The sequence below is a fragment of the Rhinolophus sinicus genome, linkage group LG18 (assembly GCF_036562045.2).
Source record: "Rhinolophus sinicus isolate RSC01 linkage group LG18, ASM3656204v1, whole genome shotgun sequence".
NCBI classification, from domain to species: domain Eukaryota; kingdom Metazoa; phylum Chordata; class Mammalia; order Chiroptera; family Rhinolophidae; genus Rhinolophus; species Rhinolophus sinicus.
In genome coordinates, this window is record NC_133767.1 from 15,161,935 (window position 1) to 15,182,574 (window position 20,640).

General features: G+C 51.5%; 1 protein-coding gene across 2 annotated transcripts in view; it reads left to right on the forward strand.

Moving 5' to 3' along the window:
• The window catches only part of IFT140 (intraflagellar transport 140), an 88,196-nt gene extending 67,574 nt beyond the window's left edge, over nt 1-20,622 (forward strand). For both annotated transcript variants that reach the window (XM_019713165.2, XM_019713166.2), the window contains exons 19-30: nt 3,555-3,732; nt 4,458-4,648; nt 5,110-5,205; nt 5,531-5,663; nt 5,755-5,898; nt 6,525-6,653; nt 6,801-6,983; nt 9,668-9,874; nt 10,056-10,268; nt 10,351-10,517; nt 12,827-12,968; nt 19,830-20,622. In XM_019713165.2, coding sequence (XP_019568724.2) covers nt 3,555-3,732; nt 4,458-4,648; nt 5,110-5,205; nt 5,531-5,663; nt 5,755-5,898; nt 6,525-6,653; nt 6,801-6,983; nt 9,668-9,874; nt 10,056-10,268; nt 10,351-10,517; nt 12,827-12,968; nt 19,830-20,036 — 1,990 coding nt within the window. In that variant the 3' untranslated portion in view covers nt 20,037-20,622. The remainder of the gene's footprint in view (nt 1-3,554; nt 3,733-4,457; nt 4,649-5,109; nt 5,206-5,530; nt 5,664-5,754; nt 5,899-6,524; nt 6,654-6,800; nt 6,984-9,667; nt 9,875-10,055; nt 10,269-10,350; nt 10,518-12,826; nt 12,969-19,829) is intronic.
• The last annotated feature ends 18 nt before the right edge of the window (nt 20,623-20,640 follow it).

Consider the following 20,640-nt stretch of genomic DNA (forward strand, 5'->3'; position numbering starts at 1 on the left):
TTCATGTAAATCATTTATTCCTAGGTAGCCTTCAAATGGCTAATTTCTGATAAAAAGCAGCACGCAGTTTCAGATACAGGAGCACCTGCTTTGCTTGTGCCACGAGCAGCTGCTGGGCCAGAAACATCCAGCTGTCTTCCCAGACTGGACAGCAAGGGGGGTCAGGCAGGACCCCCAGGAAGTCCTCGGGGGGGCTCCTGTCAGTTCATCAGGCCCTACACCCTCAGCCGTTCCCCCAGATTCTGGCTCATGGCAGAGAGGGAAGCTGCGGGGTGGGCAGCAGTCCTGGTAGCTGGACTTGAGTTAGGAGTGATGCTGTCTTCGGAGGACCCCTCCCTCACGTCCGTTCATCCATCCTGTGACTAGGGGGGCCCGTAGGGGAATGGAAGCCAACCATGGGCTCTGCTCCCTGAGCCCCCTCAAGGGCCCCTCCTGTCCTCCAGCATGGTGTTCTGTCGTGGGGTCTAGCTGCAGTGCCAGCGTGTGCCTGCCCTGTTCCAGCACACCGACAGACGAGTGTTCATCTTAAAGCGGAGAAGCGCGGGAGGCTTGGCAACCATGTGTGCTGCTTAGTAGAACACGAGGCCGTTCATCTTCCAGTCACCCACGCTCTGCCTGGGGGTCTCCATGGAGCAGGCCCGAGAAGGGGGGCCCCTGGGGCTGTTCTGGCCGGCCCCCCAGCCACCCCGTCTGCGGCTCGCGTAGGCGCCTCTCTGAGTTGATGAAGTGCAGATGTGAATGCTGTCCACAGACTGGCCCCAACAACAGGAAACTCTCAAGACTTGGATGGAGACTAGGTGGTGTTTACTTCTCGGAATTTATGTCAGACGCACAAGCCCCAGAAGAGCACCCTGGAGCTGGAGCTGGAGCTGCCCCTGGAGAGGACAGGAGCTGTGCATGGCGTTGGTGCTGTGCTGGTGGCCGGAGGCAGAGGCCAGCAGAGGACACAGCCAGCCCTTTGGGTCTGCACTTCGGGCAGGGCTGCGTTCAGCTGCATGGGGAGGCGCCTGCCCCTGCTGCAGTCCCCTCAGGCAGCCTCAGCCCAGCAGGGACATCTGAGGGTGTGCGTCCAGCGCAGGCTATTTTTTTTTGATGGAGGCTTCATTCCCGGGACGGAGGGCGGCGGGGGTGGAAATAACCGGGCGTTTCAGTGATCTGGTGGATGGAACGCTTTGTCGAATATGTGCACACAGTATGCCCCGTGGTTTTATCCCAGGGAGGCACAGTGAAACCCCAGAGGCCCTCCGTCCTCTGCCCCCAAGAGTGCTTGATGCTGGCCAGGCACGCAGCCATCCACGGGGAGATACGTAGCCCAGCTCTGCCCACTGGGAAGAGTTCTGGGACGGAGTTCCCAGGTTCCTCTGCTTGTGCGGTTCTTTCCCACTTTAAGTGGATGCAGATATCGGCCATCTGCTTTCCAAACGAGAGAGGAAGGGGAGCACTCGTCCTCACCCTCACACTGGTCTCTTATGTCCTTGGCATAGAGTATTTTAAAGAAGGTTCCAATCGTGTGAGAACGTTTGGAAAGAGAGAATAAAAGGCCTCCTGTCTGAGCAGAACCTTGCACTGCGGGCCTGGGAAGGCCCAGGCAACGCCAAGCCCCAGACCAGCACTCACCTCCCTGCGCTGCCCACGCCTGCTCTGGGGCCCCACCTTGAAAGCGCCGAGGCATGTTTAAAGGGGAGTGAGAAGTCTCTGAGAAGCAGTGATGACTTTGCATCAGTTCTGTAAGTGGAAAGAGAAAAGTTATACAGAATGGACTAGAAACTGGGTGAGAACAGGGTATCTGCTTTGAGATTTCAGGTTTGAGCCTGGACTCTGCTGTCACTAGAACCAGCAGTATTTGGGGGAGCCTCGCTCACCAGGTCTGAGTCTGTCCCCCAGACCCTCATGGCTCCAGGGAGCCCCTGCTGTAACAGTGGCGGTGTCTGGGCGGCATGCAGACGTGTGCTTCTAGACAACTGGCTTCACACCCCCAGTACTTCCATGTTCATTCCAACCAGCAAGTGAGGAGGAGGGAAAGACAAGCTCTGATTTTCTGCTTATTATAAGGAGGGGAGTTTGGTGCAGAGAAGGTGATTTCTTGCCTGAAGCTGCTGGATGGATAAGGGGCCTGGCTCTGCGGACCTTACTGCAGCTGCTGGCCACGGGCAGGAGACGGAGCTGCAGCCCCGTGACCTGGTGGGGTTCTAAAGCCTCTGCTTTCTCAGACCGTTAATGATCGGAATTCTGAAAGCTCAGGCAAGGCCGTTAGGAAAATGCCTGCAGCACTGAGGCTACAAGTCGGACCCTGCACGTGCCTGGAGTACCCCCTTCCTCACCAGAACCTTGGCTGCAACCTCTCAGAGGCCTGTGAGCGGAGGGCCCTAAGTCCCTCATGCTGCTCACCTGAGGCCAGGTGGGGAGGAGCAGCCAGGGGTGCAAGGGGAGCGGCCTGAGGGTCTTTGTGTGTGTGTGTGTGTGTGTGTGTGTATATGTGTGTGTGTCTGTGCATATAAACGTGTGTATATGCATGGGCTGCAGGTTTTATGATAGGAAGGTATCTGGTTGATTGGAGCAGCCTGCACTCACCCCTACAGACCTGGGGCCGAGGGCTGACCGACCACCCAGGTGTACTCAGCTCCTTGTGGCAGTGAGCTCACACCAAGATGTTTGTTTGGAAAAGGCCTGGGTCTGAGCTCAGGGTGGGCAGCGCCGGGTCCCATGGGCCTGGGACCACCAAGACGGGGGGCCAGAGCATGCACTCAGGCAGCCCCTGCAAGGACACTTGAGTCATCCCTGGAGGGTGGCCGTGGATTGTCTGAGATTGTTTCCAGGCTCACACTGAGCCTGGGACCTGCCCAGCGGGTGGGCCGGGAGCCCCAGGTCAGTGTCAGAGAGAGAGAACACTAGAAACCATACAAGGAGTAGGAAGAACCTGGGCCCCCCTGAACCTTTGTTTGCCAGGGTGCGCCCAGCCATGTGCCCTGAGAACACGAGCTCAGGGGCGGGCAAGGAGCAGGAGTCCTGGGCGCTGCACGAGCAGCTCCTCTGTCCCACTCCTCGGCGGGCTCTGCAGCCCCCGGACCCTCACATCCACTCAGCTCTGGGCCGGGGGGCTGTGGGTGTGGTGTGTGTGGCGAAGAGAAGCTAGTGTTTGCTGAGCAGATGGACCTACTGAGGCAAGAAAGAGACGGGGGCATTTGTCAGCACACAGAAGACTCCTCTCTTTTAACAGGAGCCCGTCCACCATCGTCTGCAGGGGAAACACAGGAAGCCTGGGGCTGTGGGAGGGAGCCTGGTGTAAAGAGTGGGGCTACCAGAGACCCTGGGGAACGGGAACTGTGAGAGGGGGGGCACCAGCCACGGACCCAGGAGACGTGTTTTCTTCTAGGGGGGATGTGGTCCCTGGTTTGCCGTGTTGCTCTGGGTGGAGCCCGTTCGGCCTCCAGCAGCCCCTTTCTTGGTGACTGTGGGTGTCCTTCCGTGTCCCCTGCGTTGTCTGGCATTGGTCACGGTGGGGCCCGAGGTTGGGGGGCTGGAAGCTAATGGAGCTGCCGTGTCCTCTGCCGCAGCGAGGCTGTCTGGGAGAACATGGCACGTGTGTGTGTGAAGACCCAGCGGCTGGACGTCGCCAAGGTGTGCCTGGGCAACATGGGCCACGCACGTGGGGCCCGAGCCCTGCGGGAAGCTGAGCAGGAGCCAGAGCTGGAGGCCCGGGTGGCTGTGCTCGCCATACAGCTGGGCATGCTGGTGAGTCGGGCAGCGGGCCTCCCGCCGAGAGGGCGCCCCTCACTTTTTGACCAGCTGGGCTCTGGAGGGACCTCAGAGGGGAGGCCGTCCTGTGTGCTTAGCTGGGCCATTCAGTTGCAGGGAACACAAACCCTCCTAAACTAGCTTAAGCCAAAAAGGGGTGCAGCCCCCAAGGCCTCTCTCTTCCTTCTGACAGGTCTCCACCCTGCCCACTGCGCGTTCACAGAGCTCATGGCCCATCATACCCCAGGAGGAACAGAGAGGCTGATAAAACTCGGGAGGCAGAGGCTGAGTGGCCGGACAGGGTGGGCTGTGGCCAGCGCAGCTCAAATGGCCCAAGGCTGCATGGGGGCTCTGAGACGAGGGCTGGGGGGCACCCACGTGTCTGCCACATAGGAGAGCTGGGCATACCTGAGCGGTCAGCCCTCACCCCTGCTCTGTAGGGATGCGTGCAGGCCACTCTGAGGGCATTGCATCGGGCGGGGTCTCCTCCCTCGTGGCACACAGGGACATCCCCACTAGAGACAGGCCTGGGTGAGGTCAGCCCTTCCTGGGTACGGGGATGCCACATTCATATATCTCAGCATGCATCCTGAAGTGTCCTTCTGCCCTCGGTGTGTTACGCCAGTCTGTCATGGGCTGGTTGATGGCACATGCGGCATCCATGGTGGGCCGTGTGGCGGCCAGAGCTGTAACTGGGCTGACGTGTACGCTCCTCTCTTCAGGAGGAGGCCGAGCAGCTGTACAAGAAATGCAAGCGCTATGACCTTCTCAACAAGCTCTACCAGGCCTCCAGTCAGTGGCAGAAAGCCATAGAAGTCGCCGAACTCCAGAACCGTGTCCACCTGCGCACGACCTACTACAACTACGCCAAGCACCTGGAGGCCAGCTCTGACTGCAGCCTGGCCCTCAGCTAGTGAGCGACGGGCCTCTCTGGGCTCACGCTGGGATGGGCCGTCATTGCTGCTGGTTTTTTCTCTGCCCCAGTGAGGTGGCTGTAGAGGTTCTCAGAGAAAGATTCTAGACGGAGGTGCCATCTCAGGGCAGGGGGTGACCTCCTTAGTGGGAGGCTTTCCAGGGGAGCTTGAGTCGTTGCTTTAGGAGAACCTCAGAGACGGGGCCACCGCTCCACCTGGCCTGGCCCCGGGTTCTGGCATGTTAAGGAAAGTCTTCTCCGAGGCCTAGTGTTGCCGCAGCCCCGATCTGGCGTGGTGCCACCCATGGTGGTGCTGGTGGTAGTGCCCGGGGCAGGCCCACAAGCAGTGGGTCCACAGGCCGCAGAGCTATGGTGGCAGAGTGAGACTCCAGCCTGTTTGCACACGGTCGACAGCAGAGCTGAGACAGTGGGAACCAGCTGCTCTTTCTCTCCTCTCGCAGCTACGAGAAGTCAGACACCCACCGCTTTGAGGTGCCCAGGATGCTGTCAGAGGACCTGCAGTCCCTGGAGGTCTACATCAATAAGATGAAGGACAAGTGCGTGTCCCCCACTGGGCGAGGGGCCGTGGCAGGTGGAGGCTGTGGGCCTGGGGGCTGCTCGGGGGACCTTCTGGAGCTTCACATGTGCGAGTGTAAAGCACCTTCTCAGTCCCTTACAGCAGGTCCCAGGACACCGGGCGGGGTGGCTTTTCCTCTAGACGAGGTTCCTTCAGATCCAGGGGACCTCACTCTTGTCCATCCAGCTTCCACATCTCCAGACTGCTAGTCACGGGAAGTGTACTCTGAGGGTGTCATTTGGGACCCAGGGGCTCATTTCCAGTGGCAGTGGAGACCTGAGGGAGAGTTTGCGGGCCACTTGCAGGGCGCTGTGGAGGTGGTGGGCCCAGTACCTGGAGAGCCAGGCAGAGATGGATTCCGCGCTGTACTACTATGAGCTGGCGCAGGACCACTTCTCCCTGGTCCGCATTCACTGCTTCCAGGGCAACATCCAGAAGGTAGGCGTGTTCTGGGAATCAGGCCTGTGGGGTGGGGGGGAGGCAGGAAGCCAGAGCCGGAGCCCCCACGGTCTCCCTGGTGTCTTTCTAGGCTGCAAAAATAGCCAATGAGACTGGAAACTGCGCTGCGTCCTATCACCTGGCCCGGCAGTACGAGACCCAGGAGGAGGTGAAGCAGGCAGTGCACTTCTACACGCGGGCTCAGGCTTTCAACAATGCCATCCGTCTGTGTAAGGTAGGTGGCCGCGTGCATCCCCGGGGCAGCGGATGGAGGCCCACAACCTCGACGGTCAAACCCAGGCAGGTGGAAGACAGCTTCTTCGCGATTTCCCACATTCTGTTAAAAGAGTTGCAAACAGAACACAGAGACTTGAGCGTCACATCCCCCCACTCAGGCCTCACTCTGCCTGCCACGTGCATCTCTGCCCCCCTCCTACCATTCTGTCCTCTCTAATGGTGACTGTAAAGCACAGAGTTGTCACTGCGATGTCCCCTGGTATCCAGGGCTCTGAGCACTCACTGGGTGCTGATGGCCTTGTAAATAGCAGGATGCTATTTTGGATGTTCTACATCTATTTTGGATGCTATTTTGGATACTATTATGGATGTTCTACATCCATAAAAATGTTCCCGCCCAGGGCATCACTTCTGGAAAAATCCAAAATGTGGAAAGCGCTCATGTCAGATAGTTCCTGTAACATTCTGTAGAATAGGAACAAAAGGAGACCTCTGGGAATTCTGGTACACAAACCCAGTAAGACTTGACACTCGTTGGAAACCACGATCGTGTCAAACGAGGCAGGTAGGACCCCCACAAACCTGGGCAGGAATCCCTGAGCACTGCCCCACCCCTCCCTGCAGGAGAATGGCCTGGATGACCAGCTCATGAACTTGGCCCTGCTGAGCTCCCCTGAGGACATGATTGAGACGGCACGCTATTACGAGGAGAAGGGCGAGCAGATGGATAGAGCAGTCATGCTGTACCACAAGGTGAGGGGCCGGCCCTGCCCTGGACCTGAGGGACTGCAGCACGGCTCCCCAGGACCAGGGGGACTTGCCTGTGTATGAGGGGACCCCTTGCACGGTCTCGGGACCTGGGGCTTGGGCAGCTGCTTAGAATTCCCCTGCTGTCCACAGGCCGGCCACTTCTCCAAGGCCTTGGAGCTGGCCTTCGCCACCCAGCAGTTTGTGGCCCTGCAGCTCATCGCGGAGGACCTGGACGAGAAGTCGGACCCTGCCCTCCTGGCCCGCTGCTCGGACTTCTTCCTTGAGCACAGTCAGTACGAGAAGGCAGTGGAGCTGCTGCTGGCCGCCAAGAAGGTATGAGGTCTGCGGGGCCCCCACAAGGCACACACTTGGGCACTGAAGCCCCAGGGTCACCATTTCCACAAACAGTGGACGTGGCTTCGCCATCTGTCGTGATTACGTTTTCATGAGGAAGCCGTGGCTCCAGCCTGCCTGGGGTGAGGGGGCTCAGAACAAGCTCACCTTGGCCGTGTGGACTCATTCACTGGCCATTTCACTGGCATCTTCAAATTATAACTAGGGAATTCCGCTCATCTTTTTTATGTGTTTGGTAAAGTACGCGTAACAGGAAATTTAAAATGTACCCTCTTAGCTGTGTTCTAAGTGTACAGTTCAATAACGTTAAGAACATTCACATTTTCATGCGATGAATCTCCAGAACTCTTTTCATTTTGCAAAACTAAACCTCTGTCCCCATTAAACAGCACCCCCACCCCTCCCCCAGCCCCGGCACCCTCCATTCTACTTTCTGTCTCTACGAATTTGACTGCTCTAGGGACGTCATGTAAGTGGCATCATACAGTTTTTGTCCTTTTGTGACTGGCTTATTTCACTGAGCATGTCCTCAGGGTTCCTCCATGTTGTGGCATATTGCAGAATGTCCTTTCTGTTTAAGACTGAATAGTATGTATAGACCACATTTTGCCTCTCAGTTCATCCGTAGATGGACACTTGGGTTGTTCCACCTTTTTTTTATTTTTATTTTTTTCAAGATTTTATTGGGGAAGGGGAACAGTGTGTACTTCCAGGACTTTTTTCCAAGTCAAGTTGTTGTCCTTTCAATCTTATTTGTGAAGGGTGCCATTCAGCTTCAAGTTGTTGTCCTTTCAGTCTTAGTTGTGGAGGGCGCAGCTCAGCTCCACGTCCAGTTGCCATTGATTGTTGCAGGGGGCGCAGCCCACCATCCCTTGCGGGAGTCAAACCGGCAACCTTCTGGTTGAGAGGACATGCTCCAACCAACTGAGCCATTCGGAGGCTCAATGGCAGCTCAGCTCAAGGTGCCGTGTTCAATCTTAGTTGCAGGGGGTACTGCTGCCACCATCGGGACTCAAACTGGCAACCTTGTGGTTGAGAGCCCACTGGCCCATTTGGGAATCGAACCGGCAGCCTTCGGAGTTAGGAGCACGGAGCTCAACCGCCTGAGCCACCGGGCCGGCCCTGATATAAGAATTCTTAAACAAATGAAAAGGCACCCACCATGTTCTTGGTTAGAAAGACCCAACAGATGTATATCTGATCCTCCCTAAGGCAGTCTCAGACGTCATCCGACCCCAAGAAAAACACCACAGGGCTTTCTTTAGCTAGATAAATGGATTCTGTAGTTTCACAGTGAAAACTAGGTAAGCCAGAATAGTCAAGAAAAATCTGGAAAACAAGACTAACAAGTTATTAAACCTCCCAGATCATAAAGTATATCAAAGCTAGAATAATTTGGGGGCTAGTGTTTAATCAGGCCTACAGATCAGTGGAAAATACTAGAAAATCCAGGAGTAGAGCCATATATGTACGCATACTTAACATGTGATGCAGGAGCATTCACAACAGTGGAGAAAAGATAAGTTGTTGCCATTGATACAGCCAGATATCCACTGCGGAAAACCAAGGGGACACATCCCCTACGTCCAAGTAAATTTCCTGATGGGTTGAAGATTCAAGTGAATCAGTAAAACAGCCATAGTTCCACCAGACGCCATGGGATGTCTTGTGCAGTCCTAAAGGAGGGAAGGCATTTTCTTAGTATGATTTAAACCCCAAAGTCACAGTGGGAAAGACTGATCAATTCAACCAAATACAAATTCGAAAATAGCACATAGGAAAAAACCACCATAAACAAAGATAAATAATAAAACGGGGAAAAAATATTCTGCCTATATCCCAAAAAGCTAATTTCCTTAATACGTTTAGAGCTCCTATAAACCAGTAAGAAAGTTATCGAAGACTCGAAAGAACAAATAACGTGGACGGTTTATTTTAAAAGGGAAACATGGATGGTTCCTGAATGTCAGCTACTCAGTCTCACTCATTAAGGAGAGAAATACAGATCAAAACTCAAGGAGATTCCATTTGTCATGAATTAGGCTAGTAAGGTAAAAAGGTTAGAAAACCCACTGGATCGTCATGGGAAACAGATATAGTCCGACAGCAGTGAGAACACAGCAGGCAGTACCTGTCACAAGTAAAATTATATCTCCTTGTTTTCAGAATTCATCCAAACCACACATTTATACATGTGAGAGTGGAATAAGCAAAAGGGCTGTACCAGCAAAAGACAACCACCTCCATGTTTGTCGGCAGAATGAGTTAAATTAAGTGGTGGTTCTTGGTACAGTGGAATACTACACAGCTGCCAAAAAGGTGCAGGTCCTTCTATACTGGGATGGAATCATCTCCCAGACATAATTCTTTTTCCCCCCAAGACATATTCTTAAATGAAGACTATACATTTTTAAAGAAAATTAAAAACCCCTCAATTTTAAAATTTGAAAAAAATTATAGAAGAAAATTTCTGTTTTCCTTTTCTTCCCACAACAAGTACAAGATTCTTTTGAGCTCCACATTTCCTTCGTGACATTCCAGAAGGTTGATGGCGTGAGAGACAGTCACAGGCCACCCCTGAGCCTGGGCCCGGCTTCCTGGGAGGAGGTGGCGGGTGGGCAGGAGGGTAACGGCCCATCTCGGTGTCTGTGGTGCCTTCCCAGTACCAGGAAGCCCTGCAGCTCTGCCTGGAGCAGAACATGACCATCACGGAGGAGATGGCCGAGAAGATGACCGTGGCGAAGGACAGCACGGACCTGTCGGAAGAGTCGCGGCGCGAGCTGCTGGAACAGATCGCCAACTGCTGCATGCGCCAGGGCAAGTACCACCTGGCGACTAAGAAGTATACACAGGCCGGGAACAAGCTCAAGGTGAGTGGGCCAGCGCGGCCGCCTGCGCCGCCTGGTGGGAACATGTGCCCACAGCGTGGTTTTCTGTTTGTCCTGAGTTTAGCCCAAACAGGGGTGAGCTTTCCCAGCCCGGGCTCTGAAGGGTGCGGACAGGACATGCTCCGCGAGCTCCTAGCCTGGCCCTGGCTCCTTCTCTGTCTAGGCCATGAGAGCGCTGCTCAAGTCTGGGGACACGGAGAAAATCGTGTTCTTCGCGGGCGTCTCGAGGCAGAAGGAAATCTACATCATGGCAGCCAACTACCTGCAGTCCCTGGACTGGCGGAAGGAGCCGGAGACCATGAAGAACATCATCAGCTTCTACACCAAGGGGCGGGCCCTGGACCTGCTGGCCGGCTTTTACGATGCCTGTGCCCAGGTACAGCGCCCCCTCGTGGTTCTGGGGTCCCCGGAGCGGGTCATGGGCTTGAGGGTGCTGATGGTCTCGTCCGTCCGCACAGGTGGAGATCGACGAGTACCAGAACTACGAGAAGGCCCATGGGGCGCTGACTGAGGCCTACAAGTGCCTGTCCAAGGCCAAAGCCAACAGCCCCCTGGACCAGGAGACCAAGCTGGCCCAGCTGCAGAGCAAGATGACGCTGGTGAAGCGCTTCATCCAGGCGCGCAGGTGCGTTCCCACAGCGGCAGGAGGCCAGGTGCTCTGCACCTCGGGCCCAGGGAGGCCTTGGGGAGTGCCCCTTGCACCTCCTGATTCTCCAGCACCCCCTCCCTGCCAGGGACCCAACCCAGGCTCCATTTCCAATGAACATTCTTCGAAGGAACTCCTGAGATGACTAGACAAGAACACAGGGGGCATTGCTGTTGCCTCATTAATGTCTGAGCTCCTCTTGGGGGTCCGCTCAGAACCTGGACATGCTCTTGGGAAGACTGTTCCAGAAACAGCCAGAGACCATTGAGAGAGAAATCTGGTGGGGGTGCAGGGAGGAATGGCAGATTTGCATCAGGGGAGAGGGAACCTGGGACCTGCTCAGTTATGTGCAGGGGTTCAGCAGGGTGGTGCTGAGTAAAGGGGCCATTGTACCGCGGGGCTGGCAGGGTCTGTGGTGACCAAACACCTTTGGGGCCTGTGGCAAGGAGGCTCGGGCAGCATGTTCTTTGTTTTCAGGAGAGGCCACACATCTAAATGTGTACGTGACACTAGTTTTTATCTGTTGGCAATGGATCCAGCCTTTCCAAGAGCCCACTGTGTAGGCAGCAGCTCAGCTTCTGCCTCAACCAATGAAAGTATTTTCCTTATCTGAGAACAGGCTTTCGAAAGAAGAGTTCCAAACATAGTTTGAACACTGTTGTGCAAAGTGGAGCTCTTTAAAGGGCACTCCCTGACTCAGATGTGTAAGTTCTGGAATATCTGCGGAGCCTGGGCTGCAGGAGGGAGAAGGGAAGAGATTGGGCAGCAAGGAGCATGCAGCCACAGAGCATGGTGTGGTGGACAAAGGCGTGGGGCTCCTGACAGCCGGAGGGCCGTCTGTCGGCCTGGAGAGGCCGAGTCCGGGCTCACGGGAACCTGCCAGCTGGTCCTGCTGAGATGGGAGCCGGAGGCTCCCGCCACCTGCTCCAGCCCAGGTCCTGCCCCCAGTCACACCCCATGCGCTGCTCTGCCACAGACCGGAGCCTATCCCTGCACTGGCCTTTGTTCATGCTGACCCCGCCCTGCCTGACCCCCTCGGGCCCCGCGTCCCCCTCTGAATCACACTGTCCCCTCTAGACTGTTTCCTGGTCAGGGACTGGTGTTGACAAACCTTTTACCGTCACTGAGTGGTCAGTAAATTTTTGTTAAATACATGAGGGAATTTTTCAATGAACTTATTAATGAATTCATTCAACCCACGGGAATTACCTTCATAAAAGTTTCATCCTCAGTCCCCTTGCCTTTTCCAGGCTTGTGAGTCAGCCTCTGGAACTCTGAGTGGGGGTGTGAGAAAGGGCTATGGAAAGCGACCCTCAGCCTCAGGTGGTCAGGGCGGAGCGGGTTGGTCTCAGCCCAGTGCCCTGCGGCCCTGACCAAGATGGTCGTCCTGGCGGTGGGAGGCTTGCGAGGCTGTGGGGGTCACCACAGTAACCAACGTGGATTAGAGTTTAAGGACCAATTTAAAATGATTGAATGTCTCACCTTTTGGTTCTAAAAGCAGATTAAAGGGCCTTGAATGGACCGGTTTTTAAGTGCAGCATGTGACAGGTCCCGATCCGTTTTACTTAGTTTATTGATTCTCAAACCTTGCAGTACATTCACGTAACTAAGGAGCCTATGAAAGCTGCCTGTTCCGGGGCTCCCTGTCCTTCTCTTCCCCCTCCAGTCCCCAGATTCCGAATCCCTAGTGTTCCCACCGGCCTATCCAGCCAGAGTTCAGCTGCTGGGCTGCACTTCCTGCCGCTGGGAGGAGACATACAGGCCTGGGTTTCAGGCACTGCCTGGGTGTGAGCAGAGGACTTGTCTCGGGGGCGTCGGGGGCGTCACAGAATCTGACCGTAGACCGTGTACCTAGTTTTGTTTTGCTTGCCCTCCACTTCTTACCTAGTGAAGCAGCGATTGTCACCAAACCTCAGAGGGTGACTGTGAGTCCCGTGGTCTTGTGTCTGAGAGCGTGTCATCGGCTGTGTGCCGTGATCATGGACAAGTGGGAAGCAGCAGAGCCGTGTGGAAAGCTCGCAGGGCTTGGAACCTACCTCCATTTTCCCTTCTGTAAATTCAGTGCAAATGACATCCACCTTAAATGGTGGTTTTGAAGATTAATTTTAAAAACTCAAAGATTTCAAGACAAGTTAGTTCCTTTGCATAGTCAAAGACGACAAAAAAAAAAAAGTTTCGTCCCACGGTTCCCGAGAGCTCAAGCCTCTGTGGGACAGAGGGCCTGTTCTGACCTCGGACACCCCAGCCCCGTCCTAGGTTAGGGCTCAGGCTGTCTGTGCTCTCGGCAGGATGTACAGCGAGGACCCCAAGGAGTCCATCAAACAGTGCGAGCTGCTCCTGGAGGAGCAGGACCTGGACAGCACCATCCGCATCAGGGACATTTGTGGCTTCCTGGTGGAGCATTACCTGCAAATGGAGGAGTTCCAGATGGTAAGGGTTCAAGATAACGGATGGCTCAGCTTCCTAGAGGGGGCGGGGGGAGTGAGGAGGGGACCCCACCTGCAGCAGCCCCACACTCAGCCTGCAGGAGCTGGCAGCTCACCCTGGAAGAGGTGCCTCTCCTGTGTTGCTTGGACTTTTTAGCCTTTTTTTATTTTGAAATAATTTCAACTGAGAAGTTATAAGAATAGTGACACCCAAGCGTACCCTTTACCAGATTCACCAGTTTTTAACATTTTGCCGCATTTATTTCTTCATGCTGTACATGTGTTTTTACAGTTCTATTTTATATGTGACGTGAGTATATTTTGGAGCCATTTGAGAGGGGCAGACCGCCTTCCCCTTCCCCTTTAGATTGCTAGCACTTGGGTAGACACCTGGGCGTGGAATTGCTGGGTCATAGGGTGAGTGTATGGTTAACTCTAAGAAACTACCAGACTTTGTTTTCTTTTTTTTTTTTAAGATTTTTATTATTGGGGAAGGGGGGGGAACAAGACTTTATTGGGGAACAGTATGTACTTCCAGGACTTTTTCCAAGTCAAGTTGTTGTCCTTTCAATCTTAGTTGTGGAGGGCACCGTTCAGCTCCAGGTCCAGTTGCCATTTTCTAGTTGCAGGGGGCACAGCCCACCATCCCTTGTGGGAGTCAAGGAATCGAACTGGCAACCTTGTGGTCAAGAGCCCACTGGCCCATGTGGGAACCGAACGGGCAGCCCTAGGTGTTAGAAGCACGGAGCTCCAACCACCTGAGCCACTGGGCCAGCCCCAGACTTTATTTTCTTGTTGGTAGTGTCTTTTTCATGGTTTGTATCAGGATTATTCTAGCCTTATAAAGCACATTGGGTAGTGCGCCTGCCTCCTGCATTCTCTAAAAGAGTTTGTGTAAGACTGGTGTCATTTCTTCCTTAACTGTTTGATAGAATACATAAGTGAACCTACCTGGGCCTGGGGCTTTCTTTGTGGAAGGTTTTTGATATTTCAATTTAACTGGGAGGTTCTCAAACATTTGGTCTCGGGACCGCTTTGCACTAGGAAAGCTATCGAGGACCTCATTTATGTCGATTGCCAATATTTATTGTATTAGAAATAAAACTAATACATTTATAAAATATTTGTTAATTCACTTAAAAATAAAATAACCCACTGTATCTTAAAATAAACAACATTTTCATTAAAAATAACAATATTTTCCAAAACAAAGAAGTTTAGTGAGAGAAGTAGCATTGTTTTACATTTTTGCAAATCTCTTTGAGACAGCTGGAGTCTCAATTTCTGCTTTTGCGTTCAATTTGGTAAAATAGGTAGTTTTAGTTGAACTACTTAAAGAAAATCCTATGTAGGTGAGAGTGCGAGGGGTATTTAATAGCCTTCTCAGATATTTGTAGATCTTTTTTGATACTACAACAACAAATGCTATTTCGTAAAAGTTAGTTGCAGTGAGAAATCTGACCCCCCCGCCCCCCCAGTGTACTTTTTGTACTCTCCTACATTGAACCCATTGGTCTGTCTTGATTTTGTAACATCATGTTGGTCATTTGGAAAATATTGGTTCACTAAGTTATACAAATATACATTTCATTATAGGCACTTTTTAAAATCTCATTTACTAACATCACCACTGATCTCATCAGAAAAGTCGTTACCTATTGGGAAGGTGTCCAGCTCAGGGTGGCCAAGACAGTAAGGTTTCTGAAATTCTAACTTTCCTTTGACAGCTCAGATTTTATCCTTAACAAAAATACTGCCGCTATTTTCCCTGAAGTGGCAGGCTCACTTGGTTCATTTTTTTGAGAGCAAGTCTGCCACCTACCCAAGTCTGAATAACCACAGTTTATCTTTTATTCATTTTTTTTTTTTAAATAAAAAAGGTGTTCCATGTATGCTTATTTAGCTCACAAGTCACACGAGTGTATTTTCTCATCTTTCCCACATTTGGTATGATCTGTCTCATTTCATTTCATGTCAGCTGTCCTGTTGGGTGGGTAGTGGTATCTCATTGTGGTTTTAAAGTCCACTTTCTTAATGACTAATTGATGACTCATACTCATCTGTCTCCTCCTGTGAACGCTCAAATCCTTTACTGTTGTTTTACTGGATGTTTATCTTATTGTTGATTACGGTCTTTATATATTCCAGATACATTTCCTTGATCAGACATGATCTGCCAGCGTTTCCTCTCAGTCTGTAGAAAGTTCCCATCTATTCCTTTCTCCTCTCCTTCTGAACTCCAGTTACTTGTATATCTTGTCCCCTGGCTCAGCTTATTTTCTTCTGGTTGCTTTTTCCAGAAATATTTTCCGGATTTATTTTACAAAAAAGCAGTTGCTTTTGCTATTGCCTCATGTTCAACAGTCTTCTTCCTTCGGTTCTATCTACTCTGATCTTAGCCCCACCCATCTTTTCCATCTGACACTATAATTTCCAGCCTGGTAGGCTGAGTTGGTTCTTTTCCCTTTGTCTTTCATGTCTCTTTATTATTCTTAGCCTTTCCTTCACCTTCCCGCACATACGAAGTATATTTATAAAAGCTATTGTAAAATCTTTGTTTCCTGTGTCAATTCTGGATCTGTTTCTATTGATTGACTCTTTATTATGGCTCATATTTTCCTGCTTCTTTGCATGCCTGGTAATTTTTTACTGGATTCCAGACATTGTGAATCTTTTAGGTTGTTGAGTCTTTGTGTGTGTGTGTGTGTGTGTGTGTGTGCGTGCGCGCTTTTAAATAGAAACAATTTGATCCTTTCACAGTTGCAGTTTATCTTTGTCAGGTGGGTTCAGAACAGCCTTGAGCCTAGAGCTAATTTCACCCCACTACCAAGGCAGTGCCCTTCCGAGGCACTCTCAATGCCTAGTGTGTGGCAGGTCTTCCCACCCTGGCTGGTGGGACGTGAACTAGTCCTGGCCTGCGTGGTCAGTCTTGGAGATGGTGCCACCTGTTCCTTTCTGATGGTTTCTCCATGGCCTCAGGTGCTTTCCTCACACTGTGCACTGGTCATTACTCAGATGAGGCCCCTCTGCAGGTCTCCAGAGCACGCAGGCTCTCTCCCCCACCTGCCTCCCTCCGAGGTTCTCTTAGAGGTTCTCTTATATTTGGTTCTCGGCAGTTTGATGACGTTGGCCCTAGGCATTGTCATTGTATTGTTACTGAGCTTTGGGGATCTGTAAATTGACCTCATTCACTAAATTTGGGACATTTGTGATTTTTTTCCCTTCAAATATTTTTTTCTGCCACATTCTCGCTTTCTGGGACTTCATTTAAATGTTGGGCCTGTTTATTATATTCAATGGACACACATTTTTCATTACTGTTCATTGTTTTCTATATTTTTTCTCCATCATTTGAATTAGATCTCTTATATTGACCTATCTTCAAATACACTAACTTTCTTCAGCTATCTTCAATCTGCTGTTACCTCTTCAGCAAAGTTTTCATTTTATATTTTGTATTTTTCAGTTCTAGAATTTCAATTTACTTCACTGTTCTTTACTAAAATTTCCTATTCATTCATTGAAAACATATAGCTATAATTGCTGCTCTATAGTCTTTGCTGCTACTATATTTCCCTGAAAATAAGACCAGCTCTAATGCGTCTTTTGGAGCAAAAATTAATATAAGACCCAGTGTTATATTATTATATTATATAAGACCTGGTCTTATAGTAAAATAAGACCGGGTCTCATATTAACTTTTGTTCCAAACAACACATTAGAGCTGATTGTCTGGCTAGGTCTTATTTTCAGAGCAACATGGTAATTCCAACATCTGGATTATGCCGAGTTGGTCTCCATTATTTTATTTGTCTTTTCTTTGGAGTATAAATAGAGTTTTCCTGTTTCTTCTTATGTCCAACCCTTTTTTCGTTTGTTTGTTTCCTGGACACACAATGTTATCCAATGGGATAACCCATTATAGAGACTCTAGATTCTGTTAGATTCCTCCCAAAAGTAATAACCAACTTTCCCTCCTCCCTCCCCACCTGCCTGCCTTCCTTCCTTCCTTCCATTTGCTCAACTCAGAGTCTAAACTCTCCCCCATGGTGGGCAGCAGCTGGAATCTCTGCTCAGCACTTTAGCTTTGGTCTGGCTCCTTGAAATCTGCCCTGTCCCCACTACATAAAGAGTGCAGGGTCCTCCAGAGATCAGGGCAGAGTTCATACTCAGAATCTGGGCTCTCCCTCGACAGCTCTTTCTTTTCCAGTATTTCCTCCCATTCCAGCTGCTGTGGTTGACCCCAATTCTCATTCTAGTTCTTTAAGCCAGTAAGGGTGTGGGTTTCTATGTGCCTTTTTTTTTTTTCTGTGTGCCTTTTAGCTTCTCCCAGTGGCCCTGACCGGGACCTCCCATGTGACAAAAGTTACAAAGAGCTGGAAACTCACCCTGTTCTCCCTTCTTCCTGACGTCCTCCCTCCCATCTGCCTGCCTCCAGCTGTTCTCCAATCCTTATATGTTTTGCCCAGCTTATCGCTGTGTGTGGGGAGACTGGTCTAATATGAGTTACTCCGCTGTTACCAGAGGCTTCTCTCCTCATTCTTTTCTATCATAATCCTCTTATGACCAACGTAAGAATTCCACCTGGCGGCGTTTTTCCTTTGTGTTCAAAGGGTGTCATACAGACTTCGCCAAACCCACATGTTCTGCCGACAGCGTCTCCTTCAGCCACCAGCTGAGTTAACCAGCAGGTAGTGCCTGATGAGACTATAGTGACCCCCCAGGAATCTCTTGGCTCCCCTTCCTAAATGCTCACAAACAGAGTATTGACAAGTTTCAGAAATGTTGCTAGTGAACTATGCCGGCCTCAGGAGGCTACGGTTTCCAAAATTCTCAGGAAAGTTATCCCCCAGCGGTTCCCCCAGCGTGAAAGGTCAGCACCGTGAAACCCAGATTTCCTGATGTGAGCACTTGTTTCCTCTTTGCCCCCCACCACGTCCACTCATGAACCCATGTTTTTGTTGGGAGAAAACAGCTCTAATCTCATCTCAACAAGGAGAAGAAGGTAAAATAAAAACAAAATTGGATTGTGGGGATGCTCAGACCAGGGTATTCTGAAAAATTAACAGAAAAATCACATTTTAAGTATTTCAACAAATCCTGTATTGTCTCCAGCCTTGTTTAAAGCACGGGGATTTAGTAAGTAAATATATATGTGTGTGTGTGTGTGTGTGTGTGTGTGTGTGTATGTATATTTATATAATTTATATATATATGTGTGTATATATATATATATATATACATATATGTGTATATTTATACATAAATTTAGAACGTCTAGGCATACACAAGTTTTCTCTTGGTGGACAAAGAAGACCCCTTGTTGCTGCTCTGACATCCCTCCTCCGTTTCACGTCCAAACTCCTTACGTCATTTGCATCCCACCCACTCAGTTCTCACTGCCCTGTCATCAAAGTCAAGTCCTGCCAGACCCCTGACGTTGGACAGTGAGTGTCTTCTGTGGTCAGGACATCCAGTAACGTTTCTCTGTTGCCTTTCATCTGTCTGTGGTGACCATGTCTTCCTTCTGGAAACTCTGCCCTTTCCTAAAGAAACCAGCTCTGCACACCCACGCGTTACACCACTGGGTCCTTTCTGACCACGTGGTTCTTCCCTCATCAGCTCCTGATGCCTTCCCTCTCCCGCAGCGTAAGCACCCTGAGCTCTGCTTACGGCCAGACCTCATCCCCCACATTCTGGCCACCCCCACGGCGGCTCCCACGCTGGGCCAGCCTTGGTGTTAGTGCTGTGGCCTGTGTGCCCAGCACAGCGCCTGGCCCACAGCAGGCAAATAGTAAACATCACTGGAAGCCTCTTCCTGTGTGGCTGTCTCCTCTCCCTCTGATCTGAGAACTCCTGGGGGCCTGTGCTCTGCCCACTCCCCCCCACCTCCATCCTCCAAAAACCGTATCTTTATATTTTTATCTTTATACTGTTTATCTTTTATTTTGTGTCTTAGCTTTTTGTGTCCAAAATAAAAGTGCTCTAAAAGTTATCATCTTTAAGAAATACTAAGATCTGATCATTATTCCTCATAAAGAAAAATTAGAAGCTCCTAGAAACGTTGGTGACACTCTGAATTGATATAAAGCGTACCTTGTGCGTTATTCTTCGAAGTCACATGCGGCCCTATTCCTCCCCGCTCATGCCCTCCCTGTGGGTGAGCAGGCATGGCAGGTCTGGGCAGGTATGGCAGGTGTAAGCACTTCTGTCTTGCCTCAGACCCCCTCACCCCGAGCTGCTCTATGTGCTTCCCCACATATTCCCACTGGCAGGACCAGAAGTTCCACAGGAAAACGGATGACAATTCCATAGTTTACCAGGTTAGGATCAAGGACCATATATACAAGAGACTCAGATTAATCATAGGCCAAATTAACTGGGGTACACTGGATGCTTTGTCAAAATCAACACGATAACCCGTGTACATATGGCTGCCTGCCCTCCAGCCCGACAAGCATATGCCCCCGACTGCATGACAAAGACAGACGTGAACGTGCCCTTTGCTTAGGCTCTCCCCGTACGCATCCAGGTGAGCAGATCCCAAAGGGAGCGTGATCCCAAACACACGTGGGTCCTCGTACACAGGCTGCTCGAGGGCTTTCCAGGAAGCTGGCTGTAATCACCACTTACAGCACCAACCAATCAGAGCCTGAGCCGGCTGTCCCGACACCCCCACCCTTGGATAGGCTGGGAAACCCCAGATTGCACCCCAAAGGCATCCTTCCTTTGCTCGCTTGAGAAGCAGGGACACCTCTGACCTCACGGGGTGGGGTGGGTGTTGAGGAAACTCACTGCAGCAAAGGGCATGGGCCCTTGGTTCGCCTGTGGGCTAACCCAGTAATGGCTGTTCTGTGTGACGCAGGCCTACAAGTATCTGGAGGAGATGCGGAGGAGGCTTCCCGCCGCCAACATGTCCTACTACGTGACCCAGGAGACCGTGGACGCTGTGCACCGGGGCCTGGGCATCCCCCTGGCTCGCGTCGCGCCCCAGCGGACCCTCCACAACAGCAAGGAGGACCCCAAAGAGGTGGACGAGGAGGTGATGGAGGAAGTCGAGAATGACCCCTGACGGCCTGCTGCTGCAAAAGCTCTTCTGGAACTTTCCAGTCATCAGTAGTAGCAAGAGCCGGCCTTTCTTGTTGAAAGGAAAGCTTTTGTGTTTGAGTACGTAGCTGTGGGCCAGGGCTGGGGCTGGCCTGCTTAGGGAACGAGAGCGTGTGCGTTTTGCAGTCGTCCCGTCCATGTTCCTGGCTCCGCGCAGTTCTGGTTTAACCGCTTTACTATAAAGGGAGTTGGTTCATTTTTCCCACGGCATTCTCCCAAGTACAGATTGCAAAGCCTAAGACACTTCTAGAACTTCATGCACTGAGGATGTTAGTGTATACACCGCATCTCGTGCCAGCACCCAAGTGGGTTGCGTGACAGGGCATCCAAGTTTCCAGCAGGACGCACCGTTCCTGACCACAAGGCCGTTCCTGAGACACAGGGCAGCGGTGGGGGGTGGTTCCTCTCTTCCCGGCAGCCTCACAGCAGCCCTGATGGCTCTGTCCTTTAGGCTGTGCCCTTTCTGTCATCAGCTCCCACTGTGAGAGGAGGGCAACCTCAGGGTCCACCCACGGGCTGCCGAAACTCCTAATAAAGTTTATTTCCTCAGAGGCCCGTGTCCCTTTCCT